Source organism: Simochromis diagramma, unplaced genomic scaffold (genome assembly GCF_900408965.1).
Source record: "Simochromis diagramma unplaced genomic scaffold, fSimDia1.1 OVJJ01000603.1, whole genome shotgun sequence".
NCBI lineage: Eukaryota > Metazoa > Chordata > Actinopteri > Cichliformes > Cichlidae > Simochromis > Simochromis diagramma.
This window is the reverse complement of record NW_024387414.1, coordinates 22,855,029-22,867,289: the sequence shown is the minus strand read 5'-3', so window position 1 is coordinate 22,867,289 and position 12,261 is coordinate 22,855,029. Positions and strand designations below refer to the sequence as shown.

At 39.3% G+C, this 12,261-nt stretch overlaps 1 protein-coding gene across 3 annotated transcripts in view; it reads right to left on the bottom strand.

Moving 5' to 3' along the window:
* Nucleotides 1–1,289: 1,289 nt before the first annotated feature.
* LOC120721466 (glypican-6-like) overlaps nucleotides 1,290–12,261 on the bottom strand; it is a 144,853-nt gene continuing 133,881 nt past the window's right edge. For all 3 annotated transcript variants that reach the window (XM_040011823.1, XM_040011820.1, XM_040011821.1), the window contains 3 exons: nucleotides 9,013–9,143; nucleotides 6,771–6,946; nucleotides 1,290–4,424 (listed from right to left, as the gene is read on the bottom strand). In XM_040011823.1, coding sequence (XP_039867757.1) covers nucleotides 4,207–4,424; nucleotides 6,771–6,946; nucleotides 9,013–9,143 — 525 coding nt within the window. In that variant the 3' untranslated portion in view covers nucleotides 1,290–4,206. The remainder of the gene's footprint in view (nucleotides 4,425–6,770; nucleotides 6,947–9,012; nucleotides 9,144–12,261) is intronic.

Genomic DNA, 12,261 nt, shown 5'->3' with positions numbered 1-12,261 from the left:
CAACGGCATTTAATTCAACATTCACCATGTTATAAATAGTTACAGCGTGACGTCCTCTCAACTCCCCGTCTGACCCACTGAAACAGCAGCAGCTGATGCTTTGGATGCTTCTGCTGGTCGTCTGTCTGTGACCACAGGATACGTGAGCAATTTTAAAAAGCTGTTAGTGCAACACAGTGACTCGTATAACTTCTGTATAAAAACGATTTAAACACAGTCGAGTCATCTAACTGTGTTTATGTTTAAAGTTTCCAATGCACCCCTCGTCCCGTCTCATACAGGCTTTGACCTTGACAGGCTCCAAAGACTTGCTCAGTCATCCGTTTTAGTGTGCACTAAAAATTTCCATGTACCTTTTCAAACCCGGGGCTTTAAAATGTGCATCGCATCCTCTCTCTGGCACCAATGAGTTGCTCAGTTATTACGGCAGTGAAGCGAATGTAGACGGGTCTCCTGCATGCACAGTTTTGGCGGGTATTGGGGAAGTCTTCTCAGTCTCCCAGGGCTGCTTCCAGGCATTGTTGGTGACTAATTAACACTGGTAGAAATCACCCCAGTGTTGACTCACTGCTCCCTTTTTAATGGGTGCTTTGCAGTTTACTCATTAGAGCATTAACTATGATCTCAGACCCTCACTGGACCATAACTGCCAGCTGCAAAATGGTTATTTTGACAACTGTGCATTGGGGCACATTGCATGTTGGCATTTAGACATTTTTGAGTGCACAGCATAGAAGGAAAACACAAACGGATTTTATACATACACACACACACACATATATATATATATATATATGTGTGTGTGTAGATAGATAGAGTGAGTGAGTTCAGGCACACTGTTTCTTTATAGATTTGTCTTAGCAAAGAATGTAGGCGGTAGTTCTATTTTGTATCCAGATGTACAGCACATTTTAAAGAAATTTCTAAAAAAACAAAAACAAAACCCAAACAAACCAAAAAAAAAAACCAAGCACACAAAACATCTTTTTGTTTTCTATCCCCCTGCTGTCATGTGAATATTAGAAACTAAGCATTAGGGTAAACAGCAGATAGTGCTAAATGTTTAGTCACACATCAGGCTGCATAATGGGATGACATATAGTAATTAAATTAAAAGCGGTACCGTGAAAAGATGGAAAACGCCATTAGATAGTGAGGAAAATGTTTATACGCTTGTTTTATAGAGTAATAGAAAGAAGATTAAAGTCTCTTCATATGTCACACGCTTGTTTTGCATCATGATTTATCCTCCAAATCTGTTTACGATTTACTTGTCAGCTTTTGTTTTGCTCTATGCGCTAACGTTTCACCTCAGTCAGGGTGAACCCTTGTGATTTTCAACCAGTTTTGATGACAGGTGAATGGAACTGCTCTGCCTTCGTGTTTCTGTGCACAATTAGTTATTGGGTGGCCTTTTGTTAATCGCTTCAGTGTTGTCTTTAGTCGTGCTTTGGTTAAACACAGTTGTTGTGCTACACAAATAAGGTTTGCTGCTCAGTGATTTAATTGCTATGCTGTTGGGGTTTTTGTGTTTTTTTTAAGTAGGAGGCTGCTGTTCAGTCACCTTATCCTAAAACCATTTCGATAAGAAGTGAGGTGAAAGAGGTCAACTGTGGGAGCTTCCTGTGGTGCTCAGTTTCTCTTTCGTGAGTCATATGAGCACACCGAGGGTAGATTTCCCTTATGGTGTTTTCTGTGAAGAGATCCGTGACGCTTGCACAAACTATGTGCTTTTCTATCCCCTCTTCACGCTGTGGAGATGAGGAAAACTCGTGCCCCGAATTTTCTTTATTAAGCTTTTGTACATGAAACACAAGATCTCTTTAGCTGCTCATAGCTGCTATTGATTTGTCTATTTGTGTATTTACTGGAAGGTCTCTGTTGAAGTAATGGGCTTGTGTATTGTGAAAACATTTCAGGTACTTATGAGCTGATGAGATTCAATCCTCCAGGCACACTCGTGATGGCTTCAACAATATTCACGCTACATATTGCAAGATATTGTATCCGAAAGCTACATTTCTCTGCGACTAGATGTTAAAGCCATTAGTTGCAGATGAATTGTCAAAAAAAAAAAAAGTCCCATCTTTTTTTCTAAACCCTTTCCCTTGATCTTAATAGAAAATGTCATAAGGTAAAATGTGGAGGAGAATTAATGAGAACTTAGAACTTAGTGCTAATTGAATCTCACTTGGCAGATTGGTGTTATCAAGTTGTTGCTGAGTACTTTAAAACTATCGTTTCTCTAGTATAACAAAAAAGAAAAAGTCCTTCTTGAGCACTTACGTAAAGCTTGAGCCTATCTGAGCTGACACAGGGCAAAAGGTGAGGTCATCTGGCATGATGTGATAGACAAAGTGTCAGTTCAATGAAAAAGCGTGCTTTTAAAAAATTTTTTTTTTACCAATGTTGGAACTGAATTTTTTCTTTAAAGACTGCAGGCTAACAGTTATTAAACTGAAACAACAGAGTGCTCACATTAATAACGGCTGCGTGCGCTCAAACCCCGAGGAACTGAGAGACAGCATTAACTCATTTCCTTTCATAAAGTATGGTGCAGTGCATCTCATGCTAAAGGAGACAGAACAGGAAGTGCATTACTTTAGCATTCGGTGAATGTGACCAGTTCTTATTATGGCCGCCACTTATAGCCTTTCACTCAGCTATGAACCCTTCTGGTATACAGTTCGACATCAACCACTGTGTTGTGTTTGTGAAGTGCTTTGCTCCCTGAGCCTCTTGAGTCTGCAAAAGGTCAAAGCCTGCAGGACACAGAATGAAAGTTACGAATAGTTACCTTAGTTGTACGAGTACATTTGGAGCCCTCTGGCCTTGGAACTCTTTTTTAAAAAGTTGCTGACTTTGTACGCGTCCTCTAAGAGAACACGACCAATTACACCGCATGTAGCCTGTAGGGGGCATAGGTCTGCTCTCATTAACCAAAGAACATGCAAATTTCAGTATGATGCATTGCAAGACATGAGGGGTAACCAGCAGAGGATATCAGAGGTTACGACTGGTAACTTTACATGTATGCAAATAAACAAGTAACATAAAGCAAAATTCATCAGTGTGGCAGCCAAGAAAATTAAGGAAATTAAAATTTCACAAGGATATATCTATTATTACTCTCCTCCAAGTCCTCTGAGAATAACAGAACCAGCGTGAGTGCATGTTAACTACCCAGACAGACGAAAGTAAATTAGATACCTGAACGCTGTTAACAGGCAATTAGTGCTGCTGCAGAACCATTCTTAGTTTTTATTTAACAGATGATCAAATAATTTGTAGAAACAATGACACAGTTGTTAAAAAAAAGTATCCATTGCCAGTAAGATTACATTACAGTACCTTCCACTGTAACACATACTGTAACTGCTTATAAGTACAATACAATCAATTAAATGATCTGAAAATATAGATCGTTTTCTCTGTGGGGTGGATGTTTCCTGTAGCTGTAGAAACTTATGAAGCCAACAAAAATAATCTGTGCAAAGTAGTTCTCTTAGTGCAGTACGATAGCACTTTCTCAAGAGATAATCAAATGTGCAACAATAATGTGGCTGTAAGACCTGCTGCTTCCTGAAGCCACGTCGATATGACCAAACGGGAAACCAGGCGAACTGCTAGCACTGTACAACCTGCACAATCACTCCAAAAAACTGTGTAGCCTGCATAACAACGGAAAAAAAAAGAATGTTTTGTCAGTTAACATCATATCCACGCATGCACACAGTAAAACTTTCTCCTTTTGATTTTGTTTTTCCTTTTGGGGGAGAAGACTAATAGGATAAAATAGGTGTTGTCTCGTTTTCTCCATTCATCATACAAAGGAAAAGAAAAATAGATTCCCTTTTATCTGGAACAAAAAATCACTGACAGAACCATCTTTAGAGGGTTTCATTTCTAAAAGATGTTTTGGGCTTTTTTTACCCTCCAAAACTCACTTTAGAATAATGAGAAAACACATTTTCTTTATTTTGATGTGAAAGCTGGTTCACTGATGGCACCAAGCATTCTTTGGGGGACAAGCGGGATGCAGCACTGCACTCACTTTCACTCCTACCACACCATACAGTAAGCCATTCTCAACAGGTTTCCAGGAGGCTCTACATGTCCAGTGAGGGAACAGCAGTACAACTTGCTGTTAAACATACTGTTACGTAACAGTAAAAAAAAGTCAGCGGTAATGCGGGCCACACTGTATTATCTCCACTGAGTCTGCATCGCCCAAAGCGGGAGTGTGAGGGCAACCGTCAGCAGCAGTACGGAGGGTCCGCGGGAAACTGACTTGCCCGCGGCTGCTGCGCGCTCATCGCTTCTGTCAGCTCCGATCACAGGAGCCTCTGTTCCAACAAAAATAAACTCTGTTGTGCAGCCGTCGGAGCAACCGCTGCCGCTGCCGGAGCTGCTGCCCTCGTCACCTGCAGCAACACAAATTAAAAATTAGATGAAAATAACATTATCAGAAGCAGCTACCGAGTGCGGTTCATTGCAGAGGGGAGGAGAAAGCGCACAATCGAGCCCCGGTCACACGAGAATGTGGCAGAAAAAGAAGAAACAAAAAGCTCACCCACACACATCCTACTGATATATTCAACAGTGGGTGTTATAATTTGGTTAGTCGCTTCGGTTGTTTGAAATGTTTTGTTCAGTTCAAATATTCACAATTACTGACTATCTACTATGCTATTATTATTATTTTTCTTGGCAAAGCTGTAGCATCACTGTTTAAATAACCCTCAGTATTTAGATTAGTGAGCGACTGAAGGTTGTGACGCTTTCAGCTTTGGCACAGATTCCTGCAGTCTTCAGCTCAACAGCAGGTTTTAAGCAGCTGCTTCAACTATTCAGTTCAGTTTTGTATGAACGGAAAACTGTTTAATTGGTTAATTGCTCAACAGCAAACTTTAAGCACTGGAGTTGTTACAGTGAACATAAAGATACAAAGTATCCTCTAAACTCTCGCTGATGAACAAGCTCTTTACCCTGTAGCGCCTGAACCATGAAACAAATGCCAGAAAAATCTAAAGTTTTTAAAAATAAATATCAATTTGCATACTAGTTTTAATTCGTATCAGTTGTCCTATATCTGACTTTTTTGTCCAATTTATTGCTCACAGCCTAATTATCTTAAATAAACTAAAACATACAAGGGTTTAAGGTTAGGGTTTAAAAAATGACACTGACGGTATAAAAACCGTATCCAATCTAATACACTTGGTGTTATTGTACAAGGTAATTATGCAAATACATAAAGAAAATCTATGAAATCTGAATTTAAATACAGCAGTACAATCCATTCTTGTCAGCGAATGCCTCTTTCTACCATAAAAACCAGGAGGAGAAATGAGGTTGTAAATTGTTCTAGCACCTCAAAGCAACAGCTTCACACATTAATTACAGTATGTTGGGAAAAGAAGGCTGAAATATGTTATGATTAAAATTTCACAGACTTTCTCAAATGTCCTACAAGCACTTCTTTACTCATTACCCTAATATTGCCTCCACATGCATTTACTTGTTGATTCGGGGGAAGGGGACTCACGGAGTCTGCACATGATTTCTGTCGTTGTGGTAATTCAGGAGGGTTTCTTCGATCTGAGGTGCTGGTGGTACATAAGCTGAACACCTTATTAATGACTACTTGTATGGCTAAAGCAGCTGTTGAACTAAGACTTCGCCGGCTTGTGTACCTAATGAGACACTGAGTTCAATTTTTTTGTACAACACACGCCGGCTTCTTTTTTTGGAACAGCTTGACAGCGTGAGGTTAAAAATTAAAGTGAACGGTACAACAAAGCTAATGAGCTGGGATACTTTTGTCTGTTTGGGACACTCGGCTCCTTCAAAGGTACTGTCGAGACAGTTCCTATTGTTCAGTGGGGCAAATTTACATGTCAAAGTTAACCACAGACCTCAATTTTAAAAACATACAAAGATTTACTTAGCAGCCATGAAAAGATCTGCTTCTCAGGGCAATTCTGTTTGATTATCTGATCTCAAGTGCTGGTGTAAAAGTTTCCTTTACAGCCGACAGTGCCAGGCTTTCCTCGCTCAGTTTAAAATGGTGGGAAATGTGATTGTGAACGGCAAAGTGCGGGGGAAAGTCTCACCAACAAATCACGCGTAAACGTCCTTTTTTTTTTACGGTTTTCTTGCTTCCCTTGGCAACCTATGCAATAATTTCGGGCGCTTTAGCGTCGGATCTACGATGCTGAAGTAGACATCGCTCCCAAGAGAAAAACAAACATGACAGCAGCAAAGATGGAGCTGAAGTACAAATTATGGTGGCAGCAGTCATGCAGCCACATGTTTTGTTTGTAGCTCGCAGAATTTCTCCCATCTTGTCAGCTTAAGCGGATCCACAGAATCAGAAAGAATGGTTTCTGTCATAGCAGCATTTGAGATGTGCATCTTCCTAAACATAGGCTTGGTTGTCTGTCATTGTCTGTGTCACCACACCTAGAGCTATTTATTCTCCTAATAAATGTCAGTCTTGCTTCAGTGCAACACTAAACATCCTGCAGAGTTGTATACTGAGTTCCTACATGAATGACAACTGAGATCTTATTTCAGTAGTAACAGTGTATATATTTGTCACAGTGCCGCGTGTGGTGTAATGTAGTCCATATCAAAAGTAACATGCAGTGAGGGAAAGCTTTTCTTGATCTATTTTACTTATTGTTAGATTGCTTCCACCCACAGATTGAGCTGTGAGCGTGTGTGTAATTGATAGAGTGCAAAAATAAGCAAATAAGAAAGCTTACTGGAGTCCTGGAAGTAGATGTCATTTCCGTTGTATGCGTTCTTCAGCTTGTTGGTCATGACACGTAGCGCCATGATCTGTTGCCGAATCAGCGTGTCGGGCCTGGTGATATCCACTTCCACCTCTGGGTTGTTCACCTGGTTGGTTAGACCCTCCTTCACCACTTCAGGAAAATATCTGGACACAGCGACACACCAAAAAACTTGCAAGTGTCGTCGAGTATTTGGGGACATATGTTGATGACAGTCAAGTCAGAACTGATGGAAAAAATATATATATATATTAAATAAATAAACTAATGTAAAAAATCTGTACTGACACATCCTTTAGTACATAATTTATTATCACTATGTTTATGAAAAATATTCATGAATTATGTTGTTCTATGTATGCTTGATAATTTGGCTGCAACAACAGAAAGCCATCATCACTGACACTAAATCTACTGTGAGGCGGCTCACAGAGCTTAACACTGTGTAACTTCAGACCATGCACACTGACAGACAAACCGAGAATAAAGTATTCCTATTTATATCACATGTTTTCGGTGTAACTGGTGAAATGTGATTCTCAGTTTGCTTGTTCTCACACAGAAGAATAAAGAAATCCCTCCAATAATATGTGATATTCATATATACATAAGTCTTGTAGTCTTATACAGTCGTGTGAAAAAGAAAGTTTTCACCAAACTCTCTGAAGTCCTGTTAAAAACTAAGTACACTGTTACTGTTTCCATAGGGATTTAGAGGGCAACCAGAAACCAAATTTACTTACTGATCAACAGCAAGCGTGAGCACCTCTATAAGAGCAGAAGTTTGGCAGTTTGATGGTAGGTTAAAACAATGCCACAATATTCCCAGGAGTGGAAATCCCCAGGAAATTCACCCCAATGTCAGACCGAGCAGTTCTCAGAGAAATAAGCAGAAAATCCAAGAGCTACCTCTCTGACTCTACAGGCCTCAATTAGCATGTTAAATGTTAAAGTTATTAACACTGCAGTTAGAAAAGACCGAACATGACTTCTCTTATTTGCCACAGGACCCTGGACTCCTTTCAGTCATGGGTCGACCATGAACATACAGAAAACAAGTGCTTTAAAGTACTACGACTGCAGGTAGTTGAATCTTGGTGTATTAGTATTTCAAAGAACTGCACACAGTCCTGTGAAAACTTTCTTTTCCACATGGCTGCTTGTCTCATATAATCATTTATTCATGAAGGTAACAATCACTCAGTTTTATGACATAAAGGTGAAAATGGCCACTTTAATTAGTAGATCATAGCACGAGACACATAATGTGTAGAAAACACAACTATTTACCAAGGATTTTTCTTTTTCTCTTCCATATGGGTAATTTACATGCGGCATATCTCTTAAATGCAGCATGTGCGCTCATGATTTGGGACGACAAGCTGAGTCCCAAAGTAGACCAAGTGAAATTAGACAGAATTACAAGAGCTGTTCTTTCTAATGGCAGATGCTTAAATCAGACAAAACACAGGAGTGCAATCAGGCTTAACGGTCTATTTCATGTTGGGAGTGGTTGCACTTCACACAGAGAGCTCTTAACATGCCCGAAGCACACAAATGTCTGTTTTGTCTGTTGTAACTTAGTGAATCAAGAATTATTTAACTGCTTTGCAGCGATGCAATCTGTGCTTCATCATCTTCTCCAATCATTTTGTATTTTATTTAATAACTTAAAGGTGAACGAACGGAGCTGGACATAGTCCGTTTTCAAATAAGAAGAGAATCCAATGATTTTACACACTTCTAACGCAGTTTGACTGTTACTGATGTTTTATTATCAATTTACTCACCAGATTTAGAGTGGCGCTTAAAAATGTTACTGGCACAAACAATTGTCTTTTATTGCACCATCTGCTGATTTTGTTTCTTGGAGAGGGCTAAAGTGATGAGCTGATATATTTTCTCTAGTTCACTGTTACAGACACGACACAGTGACCAATCAACTGTACGGTTTAGCTTCACACTGCAAACTGAACGCCGGTGACAAGAAGTGTTGGAGCGCCTCTCTCCTCTGGGTGTTACAGCCTTCAGGGATTATATACTGTACAAGTTCTCCATAAGAGTACTAACCCATTGTACTTACAGAGAGAGAGAGAGCGAGCGATAATCTCTGAACAGAGTGTGGTTATTTTAATCCCTGGCAGGCAATATGTGATAACAGGAGAGATCGTGTGACTTTGCTGTGCTTATAAAGAGTACCAGAAGTCCTCACCTGCCCTTAGTGTGGCTGTTCCAGCACTGCTCCTCATCGGGCTCTGTGAGTTTGCCCTTGGCACAGATGTCATCTGGCAAGTTGGACCAGAACCTTTTGGACTCCTTGAGTTTCTCTTTGATGTCAATCACCTGCCATGGGCCAAAACAGTGAGCAGAATTATATTACATTTCTAATATTTGTTCCACACTGCTTCAGTAATGTTAAGGTCTGCTCCCTCACTCCATGACAGACATTACACTGTGTTGTAAAGATGGCTGTAGACACTCGCTGTTGGAGCTCTCACCTGACCTCCTCCATACATATTGACAATGATTTAAAGCAAAATGTTCAAATTTGGATTCATCACTACACAAGACCCTTTGACACTGATTTTCAGTCAGTATTGTGCAATTCAGCACACCTCAGCCTTTTCTCCCCTTTCCCCCTTCTTATAAAGGGCTTCTTGACAGCCAGCCTTCCACTGAGACCATTTCTGATGAGGCTTCAGAGAACAGTAGATGGATCAGCTGAAGGGTCAGATGCATCTCTTGGGTCCTGTATCTTTGTTGATTTTTTTCCCCCTGTTTCTTAAGGGCATGACTTTCAGATACTGTTCATCTGCTGTATATAGTTTTCAGGCTTCTCCCTTCTTTCTTGTCCGTTTTAAAAAAAAACACACTGCACATTCGCTGACATGTGCCAAGTTTTCAGCAAATTGATCTTTGGGAATCACCAAAATATTACCCTATATCTGTCAAACTGTACTATTGTTGACATTTTTGTAAATTCAGAAAATGAAAAATCTCTGTTGCTCAAGAGCTCCTTAAAAACTACAGCAAAGTTTGGCTCCTGTGAAGCAAAAATGAGAGAAATGAGCAAACTATAAAGGAAAGACTTTTGCACAGTAGCGTGAATCAAGTTAAGGCTTACTAGTGTGAATGACACCTTGAATTAGGTTAGGTTAGGTTAGTTAGGTTAGAATGCAGAATACAGAACCACAAGTTTAAAAGGTCTCAACAGAGTTTTCAGATTAAAAAAAAGTAATTTGAAGAAAACAAAGATCCAAATAAATTTTCATAATAAAACTGTGATAAAAAATATGACTGATATTTTTCTAGAAATGGAAAAAACACACACACACACACTTAGAAAACACTTCAATATTTCCTTCTCTGCACATGAGTGAGGCACGTCGTGACTTTAAACAGTCATGTTGCACAAGCATGTTTTTATTTTATTCCATTAGGAGACCAGTACTCCAACCAACCCCTTTTTCATTCCATTTAGCTTTGAATCCACTTCCATCCATATTGTGTTCATCTGTGATTCATACAAGGCAGACTTGAGATTTCAAATTTGATATCTGGCATGAGTGTTCACCCCCAACCGATTCCATCTGGGCTCAGCAAGAAGTTTGAGCGCGTGATCAGAGAAACGGGGGAAAAAACTCCACAAGGACTCATCATGGACAGAAATCTACTGTGTTGCTTTTGTCATTTTTATAGAATTGGTAACAATCATGAAGACGGAATCAAGTTATTTTAAATCCTAACAGATGGAGTAACATATTGCTTATTTATACTCATATAGAAGTCCATAAACGTCTTCGTGTTTAGCTTGTTGATGAAGCACACAGATCCTTGAGCACATAACAATTAGCTCTAATAAAAAAGCAAGACGATGCACAGTTTGCAGTATGAAATTTAAACATTTGTGAGCAGCGGAAAATTTGCTTAATTGTCTGTTTTAGAATTAGATAAAAACACTCATTCCACTCTTACTGCTATTGGTTACACTGTGAGATGAAGCATCTTGATCTGATTCCATCTTTGTGGTCTTGGAGTTGTGTCAGTTTTCCAATATTGAGAGAAAACTTTGTCCTCAAGACCATCGCTTATTTAAAGAAGAATATCAGAGTGGTTATAAAGTTCAGCAGAACAGTGAGATAATTACACTAAACATCAAAGTAAAGCTTCAAGAGAGTCTCTTTAAACAAAGAAAAATCATTTTTAGGAGCTCAGACCTCAACTCAGTATGGAGATACTGTGTGATGATCTCCAGAGAGCTGCTCACAGCAGGCAACCTGAGCATTAGTGCTGGGAAATATGGCTAAAAAATGGCAAATGTACGAGAGAAAGAAAACTTTAACAAAGTATAACATTAAAGTGAAGACATGGACAGTTGTGCACAATTAGTTTAAACACATTGTCTATCTACTACAGGCCTGTATTAGACATGTTTGTTCATTGATTCTCTGCGAGTGTGTGTGTGTCTGTCTGTGTGTCTGTGTGCATTTGTGTTAATATATATTTTATATATATATATATATAAAAAAACATTGTTGATGGGTCACAACCTTCACTTTGAAATTCTATTGCTTTTCACAGTGTTGCAATTTTTTTTGAAAATTGTTTTGGACTTGAACCAATTTCAGCTGCTGAATACCTCGAGGCTCTTCAAAGCATAGACTGCAAAATATCTGTCTCATACAATTTACAGCCATATATTTCTAAAGAAAACATCATGTTATCGAATGCAATACCCAAAACGTCTCTTCTTAATCTTAGTTATATTCAAACGGAGTTGCCAAAGTATACAAACGCATATATTTCAACTTTAGAGGTAAACCCTGTGATATTAATAATGACTGCTCAGTCAGGAGGAGTGACTGCCTTCACTGGAACCTTTACATCAGACAGCTGAAACAGTGGTTGATAGACGTATTACAGTCCAGGCACAGTAATATGGTAGAAACAAACCAATAAGGAGAATTACTTATTTTGTACTCGTCTATAATTCAGCTCCATGAATCAACTAGTGAACTGTGACTGACACATGCTAACAACTCTCTCTCTCTTGCTGGTAAAGCTTCATGAACAGATGGAGTTTGGTCATGTGACAAGTGAATCTACTAACACATGAGCTCAGTAATGATACAACATACAGCATGCGATAAAGGTGAAAGCTCCAGAAAAAGCAAGTGAGTGGGCCTTCTTTACCTTTAGGCCAACTATAGAAATGATGACAAATTGCAAATGAATCCTGGGTGGATGAAATCCTAAACACTGCCAGTGTACTGTATTAGACAGTCCTCCTGTCTGTATGTTTTGAGCCAGGCTTGGTGTGATTGTAAGCTGTAGTTCGGCTTTCTTACTTGGACATTGCCTTACTTTTTACTCATTTTCATACCTGACTATTTGCACAGGGTTTGATTTGTTAAGCCACTTAACAATGACCCATTCTTTATGCATTCAGGCATAAAGGTAC